The 19211-nt window shown below is 45.7% G+C and overlaps 1 protein-coding gene across 1 annotated transcript in view; it reads right to left on the reverse strand.

Moving 5' to 3' along the window:
• The window catches only part of ERBB2 (erb-b2 receptor tyrosine kinase 2), a 188202-nt gene that overhangs the window by 7787 nt on the left and 161204 nt on the right, over positions 1-19211 (reverse strand). The window contains exons 18-26 of the mRNA XM_068262978.1: positions 18649-18771; positions 16130-16228; positions 14748-14933; positions 13299-13454; positions 9311-9386; positions 8169-8315; positions 7332-7429; positions 1683-1856; positions 9-273 (exon numbers count right to left, since the gene is read on the reverse strand). Coding sequence (XP_068119079.1) covers positions 9-273; positions 1683-1856; positions 7332-7429; positions 8169-8315; positions 9311-9386; positions 13299-13454; positions 14748-14933; positions 16130-16228; positions 18649-18771 — 1324 coding nt within the window. The remainder of the gene's footprint in view (positions 1-8; positions 274-1682; positions 1857-7331; positions 7430-8168; positions 8316-9310; positions 9387-13298; positions 13455-14747; positions 14934-16129; positions 16229-18648; positions 18772-19211) is intronic.

Below are 19211 nucleotides of genomic sequence, written 5' to 3' on the forward strand. Positions count from 1 at the left end.
ATTAGTACCTGGAGGATATGTCGGTGACACGGGTGATAATAATCCAATGGCTTCTGGCCCCCTTCCATCCACCATGTCTCCTCCGACCTGCGTGGGGTCCTCACAGTATCTGCGCTGAAGGCTGTTGTCTCGGGTGTGTGGCAGATCAAACACATAGTCCCCATCGCTGAGGTCTTCAGAGCCACTGGCTGATGATTCATGGGTCAACTGGTGGCTCAGGGGCTCAGCAGCATCTTCCAGTAACACCTGATCAATCTGAGTCTCTGCTGTACTCTGTAAGAGAGAGGAGGAGATTTATAGCAACTGTCTGCAGGCATCATACAAAAGGGCTGATAATTTACCCTTATGCTGCTAATATTCCACTTAAAAATTAAGCCTCAGGTAGTCAAACTAATTTAACCATTATTAGTATTTTAATATCTTAACTGCATGACTAAATTGATTTATTTTTTTTCTGCTCCAGAGCCACACGCTAGAAAAAGAAGTCTGTTGTTAGGTGTAGGGGGGAAAGTCTCCCAGTGTCAGGAGGAAGCACCTCCTCTGATATTTTAAGCCCCTCAGATGGATGGTTGGACTGACCAATGAAAAGTTTCTGTTCACTTTGCCGTTATCTATATTCAGAGGTTAACTAAAGTATTTCAACTATTTTTTCTAATATTCCCATTTGCTGAAGACAAGAAATTCCTTCAGTTCATCGCTATACAATGCAAGTTTCCATGGCAACAGTACTTAAATTCGAACCAATGTGAAAGATTTTGGGAAAGGGAGCATTTCACTGCGACTATCTACTATTTTCAGATAAGGAGTAACAATGGCTACCTCTAAGTCAGAGGGGGCCAAAGTCTGGCCTGAGGACTAAACGTGGCCCTTGTGAGATGTTAATTGCATGTGACTCATATGCCATTGCTGCGGTGCCACATGTATACATTTTTAGGGCCAACCTGTGTCACCTCTGCCACCTAACCCCCCCCCCCCCCCCCCTGCTCTCCAGTAGTTACACGGGAATTACTATAGGACTACAAAAAAAATGGCCACCAGAGTGTATACTCAGTATACAATGGAAAATATGTTGGCCATTTTTGTAGTCCTATAGTGATTATTGGCACTCTGGAAAATGCTGATCGAGACGGAAAAGGAGGAAGAACAGAGACATGGATCTGGACTTGAGTGAAGAGTAGCCACTTATGCAAGCAGTAGCCACTATGCCAGCAGCAGCCACCACTATGCCAGCAGCAGCCACTTATAAGCAGCGCCACTATGTAAGCAGCAGCAACCACTCATTAGAAGCTGCCACTGCACACTGAAGGGGACATGCTGACAACACACATGGTATATGGTTTCTTTTCTGTAGAAATGTTTTTTATTTGACAAAATATAATAGACATGCTGTACCTCGGGCAAATCAGAAAGAATGGTGATATGGCTCTTTATCCAAAATGTTTAGACACCCCTGCTCTAAGTGAAAATAACAATTTCCTGGTTAGCCTTTTTAGTCACGTAGAAATGGTGATTATTTAGCACATTATTTAGGCCTAATGACCGTGTTTACGCAGTGTATATGAAGGGAGTACTGAGCCCAAGGCAATGTATGTTTTAGGGAATTTAGCTATTACAGATATTGTGTGACCTTTTCTTTTGGAAAAAAAAACCTAAAGTGATTATTACAAATCTGATCCACGTACCCGTGTGGATGATATTCTACTGCGAGGTTCCAGTGTTGGATCATCCGAGCCAAAGAATCCATGGTGGGGGACCAGATACTCATCAGCATCCACCAACTCATCCACGCCAACCTCCCGCAACAGCTCACTGTAGAACTGAGTGGAGGGGTTGGGCTGCGGCATGACATCTTCATCCTGCAGACAGACAAAGGATTCACTGTCTAGTGACAAAGGACTATGTCAAGATGCTTAGGTAACATGTAATAGGAAAAGACAATGTACAGTAGTTAGTTAGGTATCGCTGTCCACATGCTTCCTACAGGTTCATTTAAAAACAGAACTGCAAGGTACAAGGGGACCAACTGTCAAGCACTAGCAATCAAATTTTTCTTTTGGTTGCCATGGTTGCAAGGTAGCATGCCCTTTCTGAAAAAAAAGTGTAGCTGCCTACAGACTAAAGAGGAGACTTAAATTAACATAATGAATACAATTGCTTATTGTTTTACAATAGTACTTTATAAATTATTTAGTCAGTGTTTGCCCATTGTAAGATATTTCCTCAATCCAATTTACATTCTCAAAGTTAACAACTTTACTGCTGGCAGGTTCATCGCTGCAGAATGTTAGTTTACTGTGTGTTCCAAAGCCAGCAGAAATAACACCTGGTCTCCCAGAGTGCACTGGGGGATGAATTCTGCTTCATAAACAGCTTAGGCTAAACATCACCGGGAGGGAGTTACCAACCAACATACAGTAATAAATACATATAGGAAGCCTTTCTGATGCTGAAACCAGGATAAGGAATGTAAAAGTGGGTATCCTGAATAACTCCCTACATTCTACTATACAGGGGAGGACTGGGACCTCTTGGCCTGGGGGAAAACCACAAACTAGAGGCCCATTTCCTTGGCAACGGAGGAGTGACTGAGGCCGCGTCACATGGCCAATTCCCCTGAGATTTAAGCAGTGTCACAAGGCAAATTTCCAAGAGATTTCATGCAAAAATCTCTTGGGAATCAGTCTGCTGGTGTATGAGCAGGCAACAGATCTCTCTTTGATCAGAGTGAGATCTGTTTCTTGGTCAATCTTCACCTACAACGTCTGACAATCCCCTCTCACTGCTGTGATTTCTCTTCAGCCGTATCCCCTCTTTACCTCTCTTACAGTGGCATTACGTAATGATAGATGCCGCTGGAGGAGTTATAGAGGGGGACACTGTTACTCAGCTGAAGAGAGAGCCCAGTGTTGAGAGGTGAATAGCTTCGCCAACACGCTCTTCGAGAGAGAGACTCTTTCATAACCGGGGGCACATGCCACACATCAGTTTCCGGGAGGGAATTTGTGCTGAGCTTGCCACTAACAGCTCTACGCTGCGCTGGTACCCTTTTAAGCCTCTCCCCTGAATTTGAGAAGTGGTGTGTGCTGGTTAACACAAACAGGAACCCCCAAAATCTTCTCCCCCTATAAGTAAACAAGTCCAGCTCATGTTCAGTAAGTCCCCCAGTAAATCACTTAGGCCTAGTTCACATTATAAATCGGCAGCGCTAGCGCAAGCGATGAGCAATTTATTGAGTGATTTTCAAAGCGCTTTTCTAAGCTTTTTAGAGTGATTTTCACTTAGAAAAGCGCTTTTCTAAGCGCTTTTGTGGAGGAATTTGTTTTTTCACTTCCTGACATCAGTCAGGAAGTGAACTCTTTGACCCGGAAATGAATAAATACAATGTATTTATTCATAAAAGCACTCAGGAAATCGCTTTGCAAAGCGCTTTTTCAAGAGCATTCCCTATCTTTTCTATTAAATCTCAAACGCTTTAGAAATGGTGCAGGAGCCGCATTTGCGATTGAATAGAAGCGCATGGCGTATGTGAGAACACTCACATAAGCTTACATTGCACAAGCGCTTTTAAAGAGAACCCGAGGTGGGTTTGAAGAATATTATCTGCATACAGAGGCTGGATCTGCCTATACAGCCCAGCCTCTGTTGCTATCCCAAGCCCCCCTAAGGTCCCCCTGCACTCTGCAATCCCTCATAAATCACAGCCACGCTGCTGACAAACAGCTTGTCAGAGCTGGCTGTGTTTATCTCTATAGTGTCAGTCTGCTGCTCTCCCCGCCTCCTGCAGAACTCCAGTCCCCGCCTGCATCCCTTCCCTCCCTGCTGATTGGAGGGAAGGGACGGGGGCAGGGACCGGAGCTATGCAGGAGGCGGGGGAGCAGCTGAGACTGACACTACAGATGTAAACAGCCTCACAGCACGGCTGTGATTTATGAGGGATTGCAGAGTGCAGGGGGACCTTAGGGGGGGTTGGCATAGCAACAGAGGCTGGGCTGTATAGGCAGATCCTGCCTCTGTATGCAGATAACATTCTTTAAACACACCTCGGGTTCTCTTTAAGGCGATTTTTAAAATCACCAGCACTTTAAAATACCCTGAAATCGCCCCCAATGTGAACAAGCCCTTAACCACTTGCCGACCGCGCACTCATAACGCGCGTCGGCAAAGTGGCAGCTGCAGGACCAGCGACGCAGTACTGCGTCGCCGGCTGCAGGCTGATTAATCAGGAAGCAGCCGCTCGTGCGAGCGGCTGCTTCCTGTCAATTCACGGCGGGGGGCTCCGTGAATAGCCTGCGGGCCGCCGATGGCGGCTCGCAGGCTAAATGTAAACACAAGCGAAAATAATCCGCTTTGTTTACATTTGTACGGCGCTGCTGAGCAGCAGCTCCGTAAGGCAGATCGGCGATCCCCGGGCCAATCAGCGGCCGGGGATCGCCGCCATGTGACAGGGGACGTCCCGTCACTGGCTGCACAGGACGGATAGCGTCCTGTGCAGCCCGGATCTCCAGGGGGGGCCAGGTAGGAGAGGGAGGGGGAGGATTTCACCGCGGAGGGGGGCTTTGAGGTGCCCCCCCCCCCCGCAACACCCGGCAGGCAGGAGCGATCAGACTCCCCCAGCACATCATCCCCCTAGTGGGGAAAAAGGGGGGGCGATCTGGTCGCTCTGCCTGCACGCTGATCTGTGCTGGGGGCTGCAAAGCCCACCCAGCACAGATCAGCTACAACAGCGCTGGTCCTTAAGGGGGGGTAAAGGGTGGGTCCTCAAGTGGTTAAAGCAGTGTTTCTCAAACACGTCCTCATGACTCCACAATGGTGCCTGTTTTGCAGGCAACATCACCTATTCACAGGTGGAGTAATTATTGTGTCAGCTGGGTGGCTTCCATGTAGCTGAGACACCAATTACCCCACCTGTGCATAGGGGAGGCTGCCTGCAAACCATGCACTGTTGGGGAGTCACGAGGACAGGTTTTAGAAACACTGACTTAGGCCTTGTTCACATCTAAAATCGAAATTGCAAACGTCAGCGTTTTGCAATTTTTAAATCAATTTTTTCCCCTCCCGGCACTCTTTTTTTTAAAGCGCTTTTCTAAGTGCTTTTTCAATTCACTCCCTTTGCCCCGGAAAAGAATAAATACAATGTATTTATTCTTAAAAACGCTCACGCAATTGCTGCACAATGTTTTGCTCTTTTCCTTTACCTTCCATAAGGAAAAATCGCCTAAAATGGTACAGGCAGTGCTTTTCTGAGCAGATCGGAAACGAACCGCTCAGATGTGAACTCTCTTATAAAGAATCATTGAACAAGCGGTTTTTACGTCGATTTTGAAAATCGCCGGTGCTTGAAAAAAGGGCAAAAACGAAGAATGGAGGGGGCGGGGCAGGGAGCAAGCATGTACAGGGAGCAGTCCTCATGCCCAACCTCTCCCCCCAAATCGACTCAATGTGCCTGCACAGAGTGCTCAAGGCTAGGGAACCCGATCAATGACACATGCTGGCAAGCCCAGCGCTGTGGACCTAGCATTTAAGATAGAACAGAGGGGGGACAAGGTGAAATAGGGGAGAGATATGAGGACTGCCCCTGTTCATGCCTGCTCCCCCCATTCTTATTCACCTCTGATATTCTTTAAGTAAACCAGAGACGACCATTGTAAAACATTTGATACTTACCTGGGGCTTCCTCCAGCCCCACAAGCACCGCCTAGTCCCTCGCCATCCTCCATTCAGTCAAAATCAGTTCTGGTAACTGGCTCAGCCCTGCCAGTCGGGCTCTTCTGCGCATGCACGTAAAAGCCGCACATGTGCAGAAGAGACGACTGGCGTGACTGAGCCAGATTACCGGATCCCCTAGCAGAAGAACGGAGGCACTCGGGAAGACTGTGAGGAACTCAGCGGTACTTTCGGGGTTGGAAGAAGCCCCAGTTAAGTATTCAATGTTTTACGATGGTCGTCTCTGCTACACTTTAAAGGTGACTAGGTATCCACAATTTAATAAACCCCCACACAGTATGTATATGCGTTGGGGTGAGGTTAAGGGCACTGTGCACTACTTAGAGCACATCTAGTCACCATGATGGGGTGGGCATTGAATATAAGATGGGCTTGTTTAACAATGTGGGTAGGGGGTGGAGGTGTCTGGCCCACTCACTGCTACCTGGCCACCCAGGGCTTCCCTCAGAGTCAGAAGTCACCCACCTGCCTGTATGTGGGGTGTGATTATTCATGGGCAGAATTGACAGTCACTCAGGTGATGACTAAAAAAAAAGCAATTTATTATGGTAATCCGAGAGTGCAGGTGACTGGTGAAAGCTCTCTTCACAATTAGGGAGAGAAGAGAGCTGTCACCAGTCACCTGCACTCTCAGATTATCCTCTGTGACCAGCCCCTCTCTCAGTAGGTGAAAGTTTTCTCAACTCTCCTCAGGCAACTTCCACAGCTTCTCCGCCCGCTGCCAAGCCCAGGACATGTTTATGTTGTCTCATCTCATGGAATGCAGAGGCAGCCCAGAGCCAGCAGCAGCAATGATTCCTCTGGATAGCTGCCTGTTTCCCGTGCTCTCAACACTGGCACTGCTAATTACAGGCAGCAGTATCTTCAGCTACAATGGCTCTACACGTGCATGGGGCAGAGTCATGACTGCGACTCAGCGTGACCACGCAGCAGCAGAAAAAAACAGCCAGCCCAAGCCGGGTGCACGCTGCACACAAGGTTTTCAATCTGGCTGACAGCCTGTGACGCAGCCGGATGGCGGGGTTTAGAACGGCCGAGGGCAGGCGGGCAGCCGTGTATACATTATTCACAGTGCACACTGTGCACGTGGTAGTGACTGCACCATCGCCACCAGCCCTAAATAATTGAAGGAGAGGCGGCCTGGGGGGAGATTGCCCCCCGTCCCCCCAGGCCAGTCCGCGCCTGCTACTATATGTCACTGGAGTTCCTTTTTTTAATGGAAAGTTAATTTACAATAAATTGCAAAATAGGTTGTGCAGAATGTTTTGTCAGTATTTAACAAAAATGTAGATACACTTGAAGCTGCCATTCTTTACCTTCAAGGGTGATGTCACTGTAGAGAACACAACTCTCAGTCTTCAATACAAGACATACACAGGTGCTTTTCAGTAAATTGCAGTGGGGAACTTCCTGCCCCTCCTTTTCCCTCCCCTCTCCGTAGGCTGCTTGGCAGAGACTAACATGCATTTGCTGTCACTTTCCTGTCAGCCATAGCCATCTTGAATCATGGGGTTTGGACCAGGAAGAGGCATGCTTTTGTACAACATGCATGGTGCTTTAGTATGCATTACTAGTCAACAATTGTAACAGTGGTGAGATAATTGTACCTTGATGACTACGTAACGCTGTGGATCACGAGCCATGCGGGAGAACTCCGTGACCAGCTCACGGAACTTGGGACGGCATTCTGAATCTATCATCCAGCCTGTTAGGGAGAGAATAAAGTAGAATTTTGAAAGAGATATGCAAGGTTGTAGATAGGCTGAATAAACAGGCAGAAATGACTTAGACTGGTCCTGTTGTTCCGAATAAAAGTTGGCTTTCCCAAGAGATGGATATTGAAGGTTCTTCACCCATGGTAAGGAGGCAAGCACAAAACCAATCACAACACTAAAATCTCATAGTGTCTGGAAATATATTGCTGTTGTAAGACAATGATCAGCCATGTAGGAGACACAAAGCTGACGTCGCTGGGGGTCACTGTATTACCACACACCGTATTCCCCAGACCTTCCACCAAGTGACCAATCTTTCTGCCCTGAAGAAGCACTGATTTCTAGACAATGGCCCTCCAGGCAGTGATTAAGAAGTGGGGGTGAAACTCCCCAAAGATTGGTTTAGTAGCAGTGGCTGCTTTTTTTTACAGGTTAAAGTGTACCTTTGACGGTACACACTTTCAGAGAGAAAACCAACCGATCAAATGGGGCTGGAGGAAGCCCCAGGTAAGTATAAATAATGCAGTGTGAACAGTGTCAGGGTCACTTCAAGAGCACCAGCTCTGACACAGGAGACCAGGGATTAAATCTCGTCTCTTCCTATTCAGTACAGGACATACAGCGAGTATAACGGGCCCTCATTTGATGGTGGTTAGCAGACAACTCCCAGAAGGACAACATGAAGACAAAGGAAACAATACAATCAGCACCATGGCTGCTGTTACTTACATTTCACCATGATCATATATACATCTATGGTACAAACAGGTGGCTGCGGAAGCCTCTCTCCCTTCTCCAGGAGGTCAGGAATATCTCGGGCTGGAATGCCATCATACGGTTTGGCCCCAAAGGTCATAAGTTCCCAAACAGTCACCCCTAGGAGTCAAATGTCAGCCATTATTATGGACATTCAAGAGATCATCTGATGTCTTAGCAGTGCAGGGACCCCTAACTATCTTTAACAATATTCTATAGAAGCTAAACTCAGAGCCATTTGGAGCAGTAAAATAACCAATAAGTAATTTTGGTTCTGAATATACAATCCTTCTACATCATTCCCCTAAACACATTTATTCTTTAGACTTGCTTCTATTTAAAGTGAGATCTAAACTCAGAACTTCCTCTCTTCTCTAAAAGATTAGCCACAGCATGATAACCTTTATGGGAAAAGATTTCTTCATTACAATGTATGGAAATCCTAAAACATCCTGAATCTTTAAAAGACCACTCCAGTGAAAAAAGTAAGCAGTTAAAATTGGACAGAACTGACAGGTTTTTTTTTACTAGTCCATCTCCTCATAGGGGATTATCTGGGTTTTCTTTGATTTCAAAAGCATCTCCTGAACTGCAGTTGCTAAGTCTAACTGCCAAAATCATGTGCAGGTGAGTAGGAAGGCTGGCATCTTAATGTTTTGGCAGTTAAACTACCGTTCAGGAAATGCTCTTGAAAACAAAGAAAACCCTGAGAATCCCCCATGAGGAGATGGAGTAGTCCAAAACCTGTTGGTTCTGTCAGATTTTAACTGCTTACTTCTTTCGCTGGAATGGTCCTTAAACTTGGATTCACTTTCCAGGGAGCACTGAAAGGGTTAAGCCTCAGAGTAATGAGTGAGGAGACAGCCTCAGCAGAGCTCCTGCAGTCTATTCATGGCTACTGATAAGAACTAATTAGGCACTTTGATCTGGCTAAACAAGCACAGAACACAAAGTAATGGATTTCTTTAGCAACTATATGTGGAATAAAGACTTTTTCTTTGTGTGCTGTTCAACACTTCTATGATACAAATAATAGCTTTCAGTTATTAGGCCATACTTTGGTTAGAGCAACACTGGTAGTTACTATTTCAGATAAATGAAGCACCACTACTCACCATAACTCCATACATCGCTCTGGTGTGTGAATCTCCGATGCAGAATAGACTCCAAAGCCATCCATTTGATGGGAACCTGGAAAACAGGAGTGAAGCATATTACAAGCTGAACAGAGGTGATAAAGAGCCAGTACTGGTCTTGAGCTGCATTGCCTGGGCAAATTCCCCTGATGGAATCTCTACAACTAATTTTTCATCATTACATTTTTTTATAGTAGCAAATATATCGGCGCCAAGGGACAATGGAACCGCCGCTGAGAAGAACAATGTCCAAAAGTTCAGAAGTCAGGCATACATCAAAGGTCAGCGCAGGTTTAGAAAGTCATTGTATGTAGGGAATGGTAAATTCTTCACCACAATATATCAAATGCTCAGAGGTAGGTATCCGCCAAACATCAAAACTAGAAAAGGCTTACCAGCTCCCAACAACCCACATTATAAGGTTGTGAAATGGCTCATGTCACAGATAACGTCCAGGGAACATCAGACGTTGTGAAGATCCAGTGGACATCCGTATGGAGGTAAAGTTTCAGGAATTTATATAGGAAAACAATAACGGCAATATCTAAGCGTAACCCGTTTATTTAGATAAAATTTCTTTAAAAGGCAGTAGACATAAAAACGATAACTCACATACGGGGCCCATAAACAGGGAACCCCAGAAGATTAGCGCGCATGTAATGGTCAATCGAAGATCAATAGACAATGGTGCCGCCTGTTACCATCCCTTTTGATGTTTGGCGGATACCTACCTCTGAGCATTTGATATATTGTGGTGAAGAATTTACCATTCCCTACATACAATGACTTTCTAAACCTGCGCTGACCTTTGATGTATTACATTTTTTTAGGCAAAAGAATAGGATTATTGGAACCGTAGGCTGGATAGTGTAATGGTTAAGGGCTCCGCCTCTGACACAGGAGACCAGGGTTCAAATCTCGGCTCTGCCTGTTCAGTAAGCCAGCACCTAAGGAGTTCTTTGGGGGAGACTCCCTAACACTGCTACTGCCTACTGGGTGCACTCTAGTGGCTGCCTCATAAGCACTTTGAGTCCGACAGGAGAAAAGCGCTATACAAAAAAAAGAATTCTTATAAATAAGAGATACATTTGGCCTAGAGTAAAATGTTCAATGCATTACCTTTTTCTTGTGTTGCTGTCACTTACACTAGTCCATCTCCTCCGGAGTTCTCAGTATTACCTTTATTCGTTACAAAAAGTACTAAATGGAAAGGATCTTTACCTAGATGTTGGGCAGCACTCGCATTAGTTTACAAACTATTTTTCCAGTGGCATTAAAGTGGACCCAAATTAAAAATATTTTTCAGAAATAAAATCTATTTTCTAAATTATAATAATAAATAGCAGCCTTTTTTCAGCTGCATGATGACAAATATAAAATATTTTACATTTATTGGAGGAACCCCTCCCTTCCTTTCAAATTGCCGGGATTTTTCCGGCAAACTGGTGGAGGAGATGGTGTCCAGCAAAGGAGGAATTGCTAATGGCTGCCCCCTGTATATCCCTAGTTATGAAAAGAGAAGGGTGAAAAGCATACACTGAAATGATCATAGGTTTGAAGGAGTGTTTATTTATCTTTGTATGTGTCAGAGTGGTGCAACTAAATATTTTTAATTAAAAAAATGTTTGGTTTGGGTCCGCTTTAAGCAACTGCCATTCAGTAAGAGTTTTTAAAAGAAAGAACTCCAAGAATCCCTCTTGAGGAGATAGACTATTTTCATTGCAGATTTCCTAATTTCCCCACAACGCATACATTCAGGGCCCTTTTCCACTAGCAGTCGCTAGCGTTCGCGCTGAACGCTAGCGATTGCTGAATCGCAATTCCGCCATTTTCCCGCCGTTTGCGGCCGCGATTTTGCTATGCTATGCACTGCATAGCAAAATCGCGGCAAAAGTCGCTCCGCGGCGCGATCGCGATCAAGTAAAAAACGAATCGCGGTAGTGGAAATGACCTACCGCGATTCCTATGTTAAAAAGCAAACCGTAGCGATTGTAAAATCGCTAGCGGTTTGCAGTTTTGCGATTCAGCTAGCGCAAACGCGCTAGTGGAAAGGGGCCCTTAAAAAAGAACCCAAGTAAAAATGGTACATGGCAACGCCGATGGTAGAATGTCGGTAATTTTGCCGGTATTCTACAATCCTCAATTTTCAATAGTAGATCATCGGTAATTGTATATAGCCCACAGTTTTATTCTATGTTTAAAAATGTAAAACGTAATTTAATATTGTATTGTCTCTTCTCAATGACTCAGTCTTTCCGTGTCCCAAAGCTAAAACATTTGAACTATTGACTTTTTTTTATCTATCACCTACACTGAAAAGCTCTTCTCTTTCAGGAATGAGTTTTGTGGCTGTAACTCCTTACCAGTGAGGGTTATGCTATAGTCGGACTAAGTCCCGACTACAGGGAAGTTGCCACTTGCATACCTGAATGTTACCTCTTTCAGGCAGAAAAAAGAACACTGCCTAGTCATATCTCATAATGTCACATGGGGTACACTTTTAAGCAAATCTGAATCACCTCAGGTAAAAGAAGGCAGGCATGTCATACTACATAACCAGAGGCTACCAGCAGTGAGTGTTCAAAATTTAGTAATTCCAGAGATTGGAGGAGATGTAATAAGGCAAATTGTAGCCAGAGGCAAAGTGAGATGAGCTTCCCTATTGGTTATTGCAGTTATTTGCAACATTAACCACTTGCCGACTGCACGCTTATACCGTGCGTCGGCAAAGTGGCAGCTGCAGGACCCAGCTGCAGGCTGATTAATCAGGAAGCAGCCACTCGCGCGAGCGGCTGCTTCCTGTCAATTCACGGCGGGGGCTACCCCACAAGCGGAAATAATCCGCTTTGTTTACATTGTACGGCGCTGCTGCGCAGCAGCGCCGTAAGGCAGATCGGCGATCCCCGGCCAATCAGCGGCCGGGGATCGCCGCCATGTGACAGGGGACGTCCTGTCACTGGCTGCACAGGACGGATAGCGTCCTGTGCAGCCCCGATCACCGGGGATGAGCAGGTAGGAGAGGGAGGGGGGAATTTCGCCGCGGAGGGGGGCTTTGAGGTGCCCCCCCCGCAACTAGCCTGCCCACCAGAGCGATCAGACCCCCCCTGCACACCATCCCCATAGGGGGGAAAAAAGGGGGGTGATCTGATCGCTCTGCATGAAACCTGATCTGTGCTGGGGGCTGCAGAGCCCACCCAGCACAGATCACAAAAAATAACGCTGGTCCTTAAGGGGGGGTAAAGGGTGGGTCCTCAAGTGATTAAAGGGCCAGCACTTGAAAAGACAAAAAGGAGGGACTCTTTTGACACGGATCCCCCTGCTCTGTGAAAAAGCGGAGTGACGGCCGCAATACCGGTGGACCAGTCCACCGGGGGTTCCCACCCAGCCATACCTCTGCCACCTACACCCTGCTTGCTCGGGTAAGTATCTCGGCTATCTTTATCTCTTACGTTGGCCACACATGGTCACGTTTGATCTCACTCTATAGCTGTTAGGTCTATGGGTAATACTATTAGGCACTATATCTCTTTGCTTTATGTGATGTATTATGTTTTTTGCACATACTATTGCACTTTATTAGCTGAGACACTGAACCCTGGTTCTTAGTCCAGGAAAGCTCTATTATAGAGCATCCTGAGTGCCAGCATTAATAATATTTGATTTTCCATTGGATTATATTGCTTATTATGGATCGTGTATACATGAGGTCATGGCTACTCTTTTTTAATTATTTTTAACAATGTTGTAGTGGTTCATATTCTTTAATAATTTTTTTCTATATTGCATTATAAAATTGGTATAATGCTAGTTTTCTGGACTGAACCCTTCTCTTTCTTTAACTGTTATTTACAGCCCAAGCACACACTTTTGGGGCCAGAGTGCAGTGATATCTCTTGATGTCCTGACTCTTTTAGTAGCAATGCTAATTTGCTTATTTACATCAGGATCAGTGTAATTGATATCTTACCTTTCCTCCATCTGCATGATATTCTGTTTCATCCACATCCAGCAGTCGCGCCAGGCCAAAGTCTGTGATCTTCACATGTGCTGGGTTCTTCACCAATACATTCCTGGCAGCCAGATCTCTGTGCACCAGCCGCACTTCCTCTAGGTACGTCATGCCCTAACATAAGCATACACAGTGAGTACAGTAAGTCAGTTTATTTCTTCTGAATACACTATCCTCTAGGAGAGCTCATGTGCTGTTATGCTGATCACAAGGAAGCTTTTTTTAATAATATAAATCAGTGGCGTAACTAGACTTAACAGGGCCCTCCTGCACAAATGATAGCATGGGGCCCCCTTGGCACTCAAACCCACTTCCCCCAATGAGGGTCACGCGATCAGGAGCCAGTGAATGGCAGCAGAGAGTGTTCTGCTGTGAAGCAGCGTTTGGAAGCTGGAAAAAATTGTACTCGCTACTCTGCATGGCGGGAGGAGGTGGTGGGGACTTTTTTGTGAGCGCACAGCGAGGTTTCTTTGCTAATTGGCTGCACTTGCACTTTGGGAGAGGGAAGAGGAGGGGCCCCCAAAGCCTCTTGGCCCCTCTGCAGTGGTGGGGGTCACAGGGGCGATTGTTACGCCCATGATATATATTATGTGGCTCTGTTCCCACTAGTACTATGCAATTATTTTGGAACTGCAAATGCACTGATTGCTCCTTTGTGTGACTGCACTTCTGTCCCGCTCAGTGCAACTAAATGGGAGTTTGCAATTACAGCAAAATCGCAAAGGAACAAGGAAAAAAAAAGCTGCCTTTGCATTTTGTATTGGAAACAGACACTAGTGGTGCGGAATTGTATTGGAGAAGAGGATGGGCGGATGCGGGCGTGTGAGAATCTGCAGCATGCTGCAAAATCTTGGATCGCTCCGCACTGCTCTGCAAAACCGGAACGCAATGGAAACGGTTCCATTGCAGTGCATTGGTTTTAGTACAGCCGCGGTGCGATACTTCTATGTAGCTGTATCGCACCACGTGTAATGGAAACAGGCACCATGAGCTGAGGTGGCTGGTAACAACCACCTCTGCCGATAATCCAGTGCATGTACAGCAACCCCTGATGGCAGCCCAGCCAGCAATCTACCAGGCAGATCAATTGGACCAAGCGATGGCTGATAGCTTTATTCTCCCCCCCCTCAACCGGCTTGCTGTATGACGTCACACTGGCGCCGCCCAGTTGGCCCTCTCCTCTTAGTCCCGCCGTGAACAAGCAGCGCACCATGCTGCAAAATGACAGGATGTGCCTGTATGACTTGTTTGCGGGAAAGAGGCACAAAATGTACACAGTTTGTCTGAAGAGGTTAATTACTTCATGTGGTATTGATGGTACAGCACCAATTAATCACTCCAGGAACTGTAATGTGAGGTTACTGTATAAGAAACTTCTGTGTATTACATGATCTGTTCTGTACATACCTTAGCGATCTGCACACACCAATTCAGTAGATCTTTAGAGATAATGTGATCCTTATTTTCCCGCACATATTCCAGTAAACAACCATATGGCATTAGCTGGGTGACCAGCTGCACTGTAGATGTGAGGCAGATGCCCAGCAGGCGACATACATAAGGACTTGCTACCCCAGCCATGACATAGGCCTCCTGTAACACAAGAATTGAGAGAACTCTTGTTACATAAATAGCAGCAGATTATTACAGAAAAGCCAATTATAAAACAGTTGCAGGCCAGCACTATGTAAAAATTTAGTCAAAGGGGTCTCTCAGTTAGTAGTAATATTAACAAAATGCAAATTCAGATATTTGAATCCCTCCAACTGAAAAAGTAATTTAAACCTTTAGTTTCTTTAATTAAAGGGACTCCGAGCACCTCTTTAAAGAGACTCCGACCAGTTCTGCAAAGTACTAAAGATGCATACCATCCTGTAGCTTGTGCTCTCCTCTTTCATTTGATGCCTGACGCTGTTCTACACCAAATAGTTTTTGTTTGATTTAAATTTAAAAATCGCGTCTGCCATCTTGGCTATGTTATAACTTCCGGGTCACCCCTGTCTTCTCTGTTAGAGAAGTGTATCACTGAATGAAGCAGGAAGAGGAAGTGACACGTCCATTGCAAGAGGCTCCTCCAGAGGGGTCATAGCACGACTTTGATGGAAGTCGTCTGCCTTAAAGGCATGCCCATGAGAGGTGCTCGGAGTCCCTTTAAACATTAAAAAGCTAATATACCCATTACACCGATTTTTTTTCTAGAACCCCCATTGCACACACATAAATTTGTAAACCTAAAGTTCTAGTGTAAACTTTTAAAAAACCCAAATGCCATTTTAAGCACAAATATTTCCACTAAAACTGGGTGTCCCCAGTTCAATGCAGAGACATACACTCACTAAAGCATACAGAAGATGGATTTTACGGTGAATGCTCCAGCTTATCTTCAATTCTCAAACCACAGACAGGAATGAAGTCCACTAAACATATGGCCGATAACACCCCCCTGGGCCATATGCAATTCCTTTTTTCTTTGAGATCTCACCCATTCCGTCGCCCATATGATGCAGTATTGCTCCATATCATCTGTTGCCAGACTGTGGATTGGGCACCAGAGAGAGCTACTGTCTGCAAATGGCCAGACTAGACCGACTAGTTTCACCGGTATCGACCAGCATCATCAGGGTCTATTATTCCAATAATCACCGTAAAGGAAAGATGCAGAGTGGCCTCAAAATCAATACCTGATCTGACCCAAAGCCAGCCAGTGATCACAATGTTTGTACAGTTTATTCAGTTATTATTTCTGCATTAAACAATTATTCAGTTTGGAACTATAAATTACCACTTACATCCAGAATCTCTTTGTTGGCTTTCGGTGAAGTGTTTTCTCGCAACACTTTGATAGCAACCTGGATTTTAATGCTCTCTCCATCAGGAATCCAGATGCCCTGAAATGGAGAAAAGAGTATGAAAATGTTAACAGCAGATAGACGGTTTAATGCAGGTCTCTGATCTCGACGATGTCCCTGATCCGGGCAGTGATGTCCCTGACAGCTGCCAACAGCTCAGTTTTTTAGGAGAATTTGAAATTTGTGAATTAGATCAAGTTGGGGTGCAGGATGGGCACTGGATGGGCCAGGAAGATCATGCTGGGAACGAGCGGTAGACCTTTCCGGTGAAGAGGAAGCGGAGAGTTCTACAGGGCCTCGTCGGCCATTTTGGTATCCAGACTCTACTTCTGCCACTGCAAAAGAGATGTAGTCGAAATTGCGGGGGCTGTTAGAGAAGTGTTTACTGGTTTTCTCCAGTCTCCCATGTCCCTTAGCCTCCAGGCATTAAACTGAGAAGTATATGGATTTTTCCTTTAAAAATAATACCAGTTACCTGACTCTCCTGCTGATCCTGTGTCTCTAATACTTTTAGCCACAGACCCTGAACAAGCATGCAGATCAGGTGCTCTGACTGAAGTCAGACTGGTTTAGCTGCATGCTTGTTTCAGGTGTATGATTAAGCCACTACTACATACAAAGAGATCATCAGGAGTGCCAAGCAACTGGTATTGTTTAAAAGGAAACATCCATATCCCTTTCAGTTAAGGTCCCTTTAAAGAAATATGTTTAGGGCTCTCTTGTGCTTGAGGTGAAGCGATCAGGCATGGAGCCAGCAGGAGTCCCATCCACCCTCGCTGGCAGTGTTTATTTTAAAACTGTAAGGGATAGAATTGGAGAAATAGTGTATTTTTTCCCCTTATTTTCCCTTTAAAATGAATAGAAAGTAAAGTAATTACCGAAAACAAATATCACCTCCAAATAGCCTTATTTGTGGCAAAATAAACAAGTGATAGATCATTTTGGTGTGATAAGTAGTGATAAAGTTATTGGCAAATGAAAGGCGGAGCACTGACAGGTGAAAATTGCTCTGGTCCGTAAGGGAAAAAAACTCTTAGTGGTGAAGTGGTTAAAGTGTTTTTATCCATGGTGCAATACTGTAGCATTTAACAAAAAATATATATACCGGTATATATAATAGAAAACCAGTAATGTGTATTTTGTATATAAAGACAACATTGTTTGTATCTCAGAAACTTTGTAACGTGAGTCATTTGTAGGTTGAGGACTGTCTGTAAGTCAGCCTCCATATTCCTCTCACTGTCACTTCATAAACCTTTGTGCAAATAATGACAGCATCAGATACAGCAGGTTCCAGGACTGCCAAACTGAGGGCACATTCATCCACAGCCTGGGCAAAAATCAATGGTAAGATGGGGCATCATGTGGGGGAGGGGTTTGAGCTGTAATATACAATTCACTGAATATATCTTTCATGGGGCTGTGCGGCTGTGCTATGAGTTAGCACGGTTTAGTGAATGAAAGAGACTCTGTAACATCAAAAAGATCCCCTGGGGGGTACTCACCTCGGGTGGGGGAAGCCTAGGGATCCTAATGAGGCTTCCCACGCCGTCCTCTGTCCTACGGGGGTCATGCTGCAGCCCTCCGAACAGCCGGCGACAGACCCGACTGTCAGTTCAATATTTACCTTTGCAGGCTCCAGCGGGGGCGCTGTGGCTGCTTTCGGCTCGGAACTAGACAGAAATACCCGATCTCCGTCGGGTCCGCTTTACTGCGCAGGCGCCGGAGACTTGCGCCTGCGCAGTAGAGCAGACCCGACGACGATCGGGTATTTCCGCCTACTTTGGAGCCGGCAGCCACCAGAGCGCCTGCGCAGGAGCCGGGAAGGTAAATATTTACGTCGCCGCTGTACGGAGGGCTGCAGCGAGACCCCTGAGGGACGGAGGACGGCGTGGGAAGCCTCATTGCGATCCTGAGGCTTCCCCCACCCGAGGTGAGTACCCCCCAGGGGACATTTTGATGTTACAGTTCCTCTTTAAGCCCTAGGTGTGAGAACTTGATACATTAGTTATAGGGCTCGTTTCCACTAGTGCGAATCCGCATGCGGGCACTGCACGCGGATTCGCATAGGTAATGTCAGTGGATGGGGCTGTTTCCACTTCTGCGGGTGCGGTAGCGTTTTTTGAAGCGGCAGAAATCTGCACGGCAGAGCCGTCAGATTTCGCGTGCAGAAGGAATGTGCACGAATCGCCGCTAATGTATCTTAATAGGGAAATCGCATGCGGGGTGACCATGCGTTTTTTGACGCGAAATCGCATGCGATTTCGCATAGGTAATAATGTTAATTTACACCAGCAGTGACATGGTTAAATTCGCATATACCTTACCTATGCGGAATCGCATGCGAAATCGCGGCAAAAACGCATGCGGAATCGCACCCGCATGCGATTTCGTCCGCGGTGGAATGCAGGCGATTCCGCACCGCACTAGTGGAAACGAGCCCATATTTAAATTATTACCTTATACACGGTGCCAAAGGCCCCAGATCCCAAGACCTTCATCTTCGTCAGCTCAGTCTCCTTGAGAATCCTCATCTGAGCCTGGTTGGGCAAAGCTCCACTTGGTGTTAAAGGTTCCACCAGCTGTACACAGAACACAACCATTATTTTACAAAGGATAGGTTTCCTCTCTCCATTGCACAGGAGGTTCTTACTATATATCAGGACTACATTCTAGAAACATATACGTAACTCAGGGTTTCCACAATTTAAAGGAGCATTATGGCTCTCATTCATAAAGCATTACCGTATTTGGGAATGCAGAAAACAGCCGACTTTACCAAGCACTTAGCAAACTGTCAATTCATAGAAGCAGTTACCACATGAAATGCTGAAATTCCCGAGCAGTGAGGTAAATTACCGACTTGTGCGGTAATTACCTCAACACATGTCAGTAAATGTCAATTCATAAAGATTAGAGCAGGCGGTAATGGCACGGAAGAATACTGCCTGCTTTGAAGAGGTGATAAGAGAGCAATAAGAGCGAAGTCTATGTGGGACTGTGTGTTGTTAATGGAGACTCA

Source organism: Hyperolius riggenbachi, chromosome 12 (assembly GCF_040937935.1).
Source record: "Hyperolius riggenbachi isolate aHypRig1 chromosome 12, aHypRig1.pri, whole genome shotgun sequence".
Lineage (NCBI taxonomy): Eukaryota > Metazoa > Chordata > Amphibia > Anura > Hyperoliidae > Hyperolius > Hyperolius riggenbachi.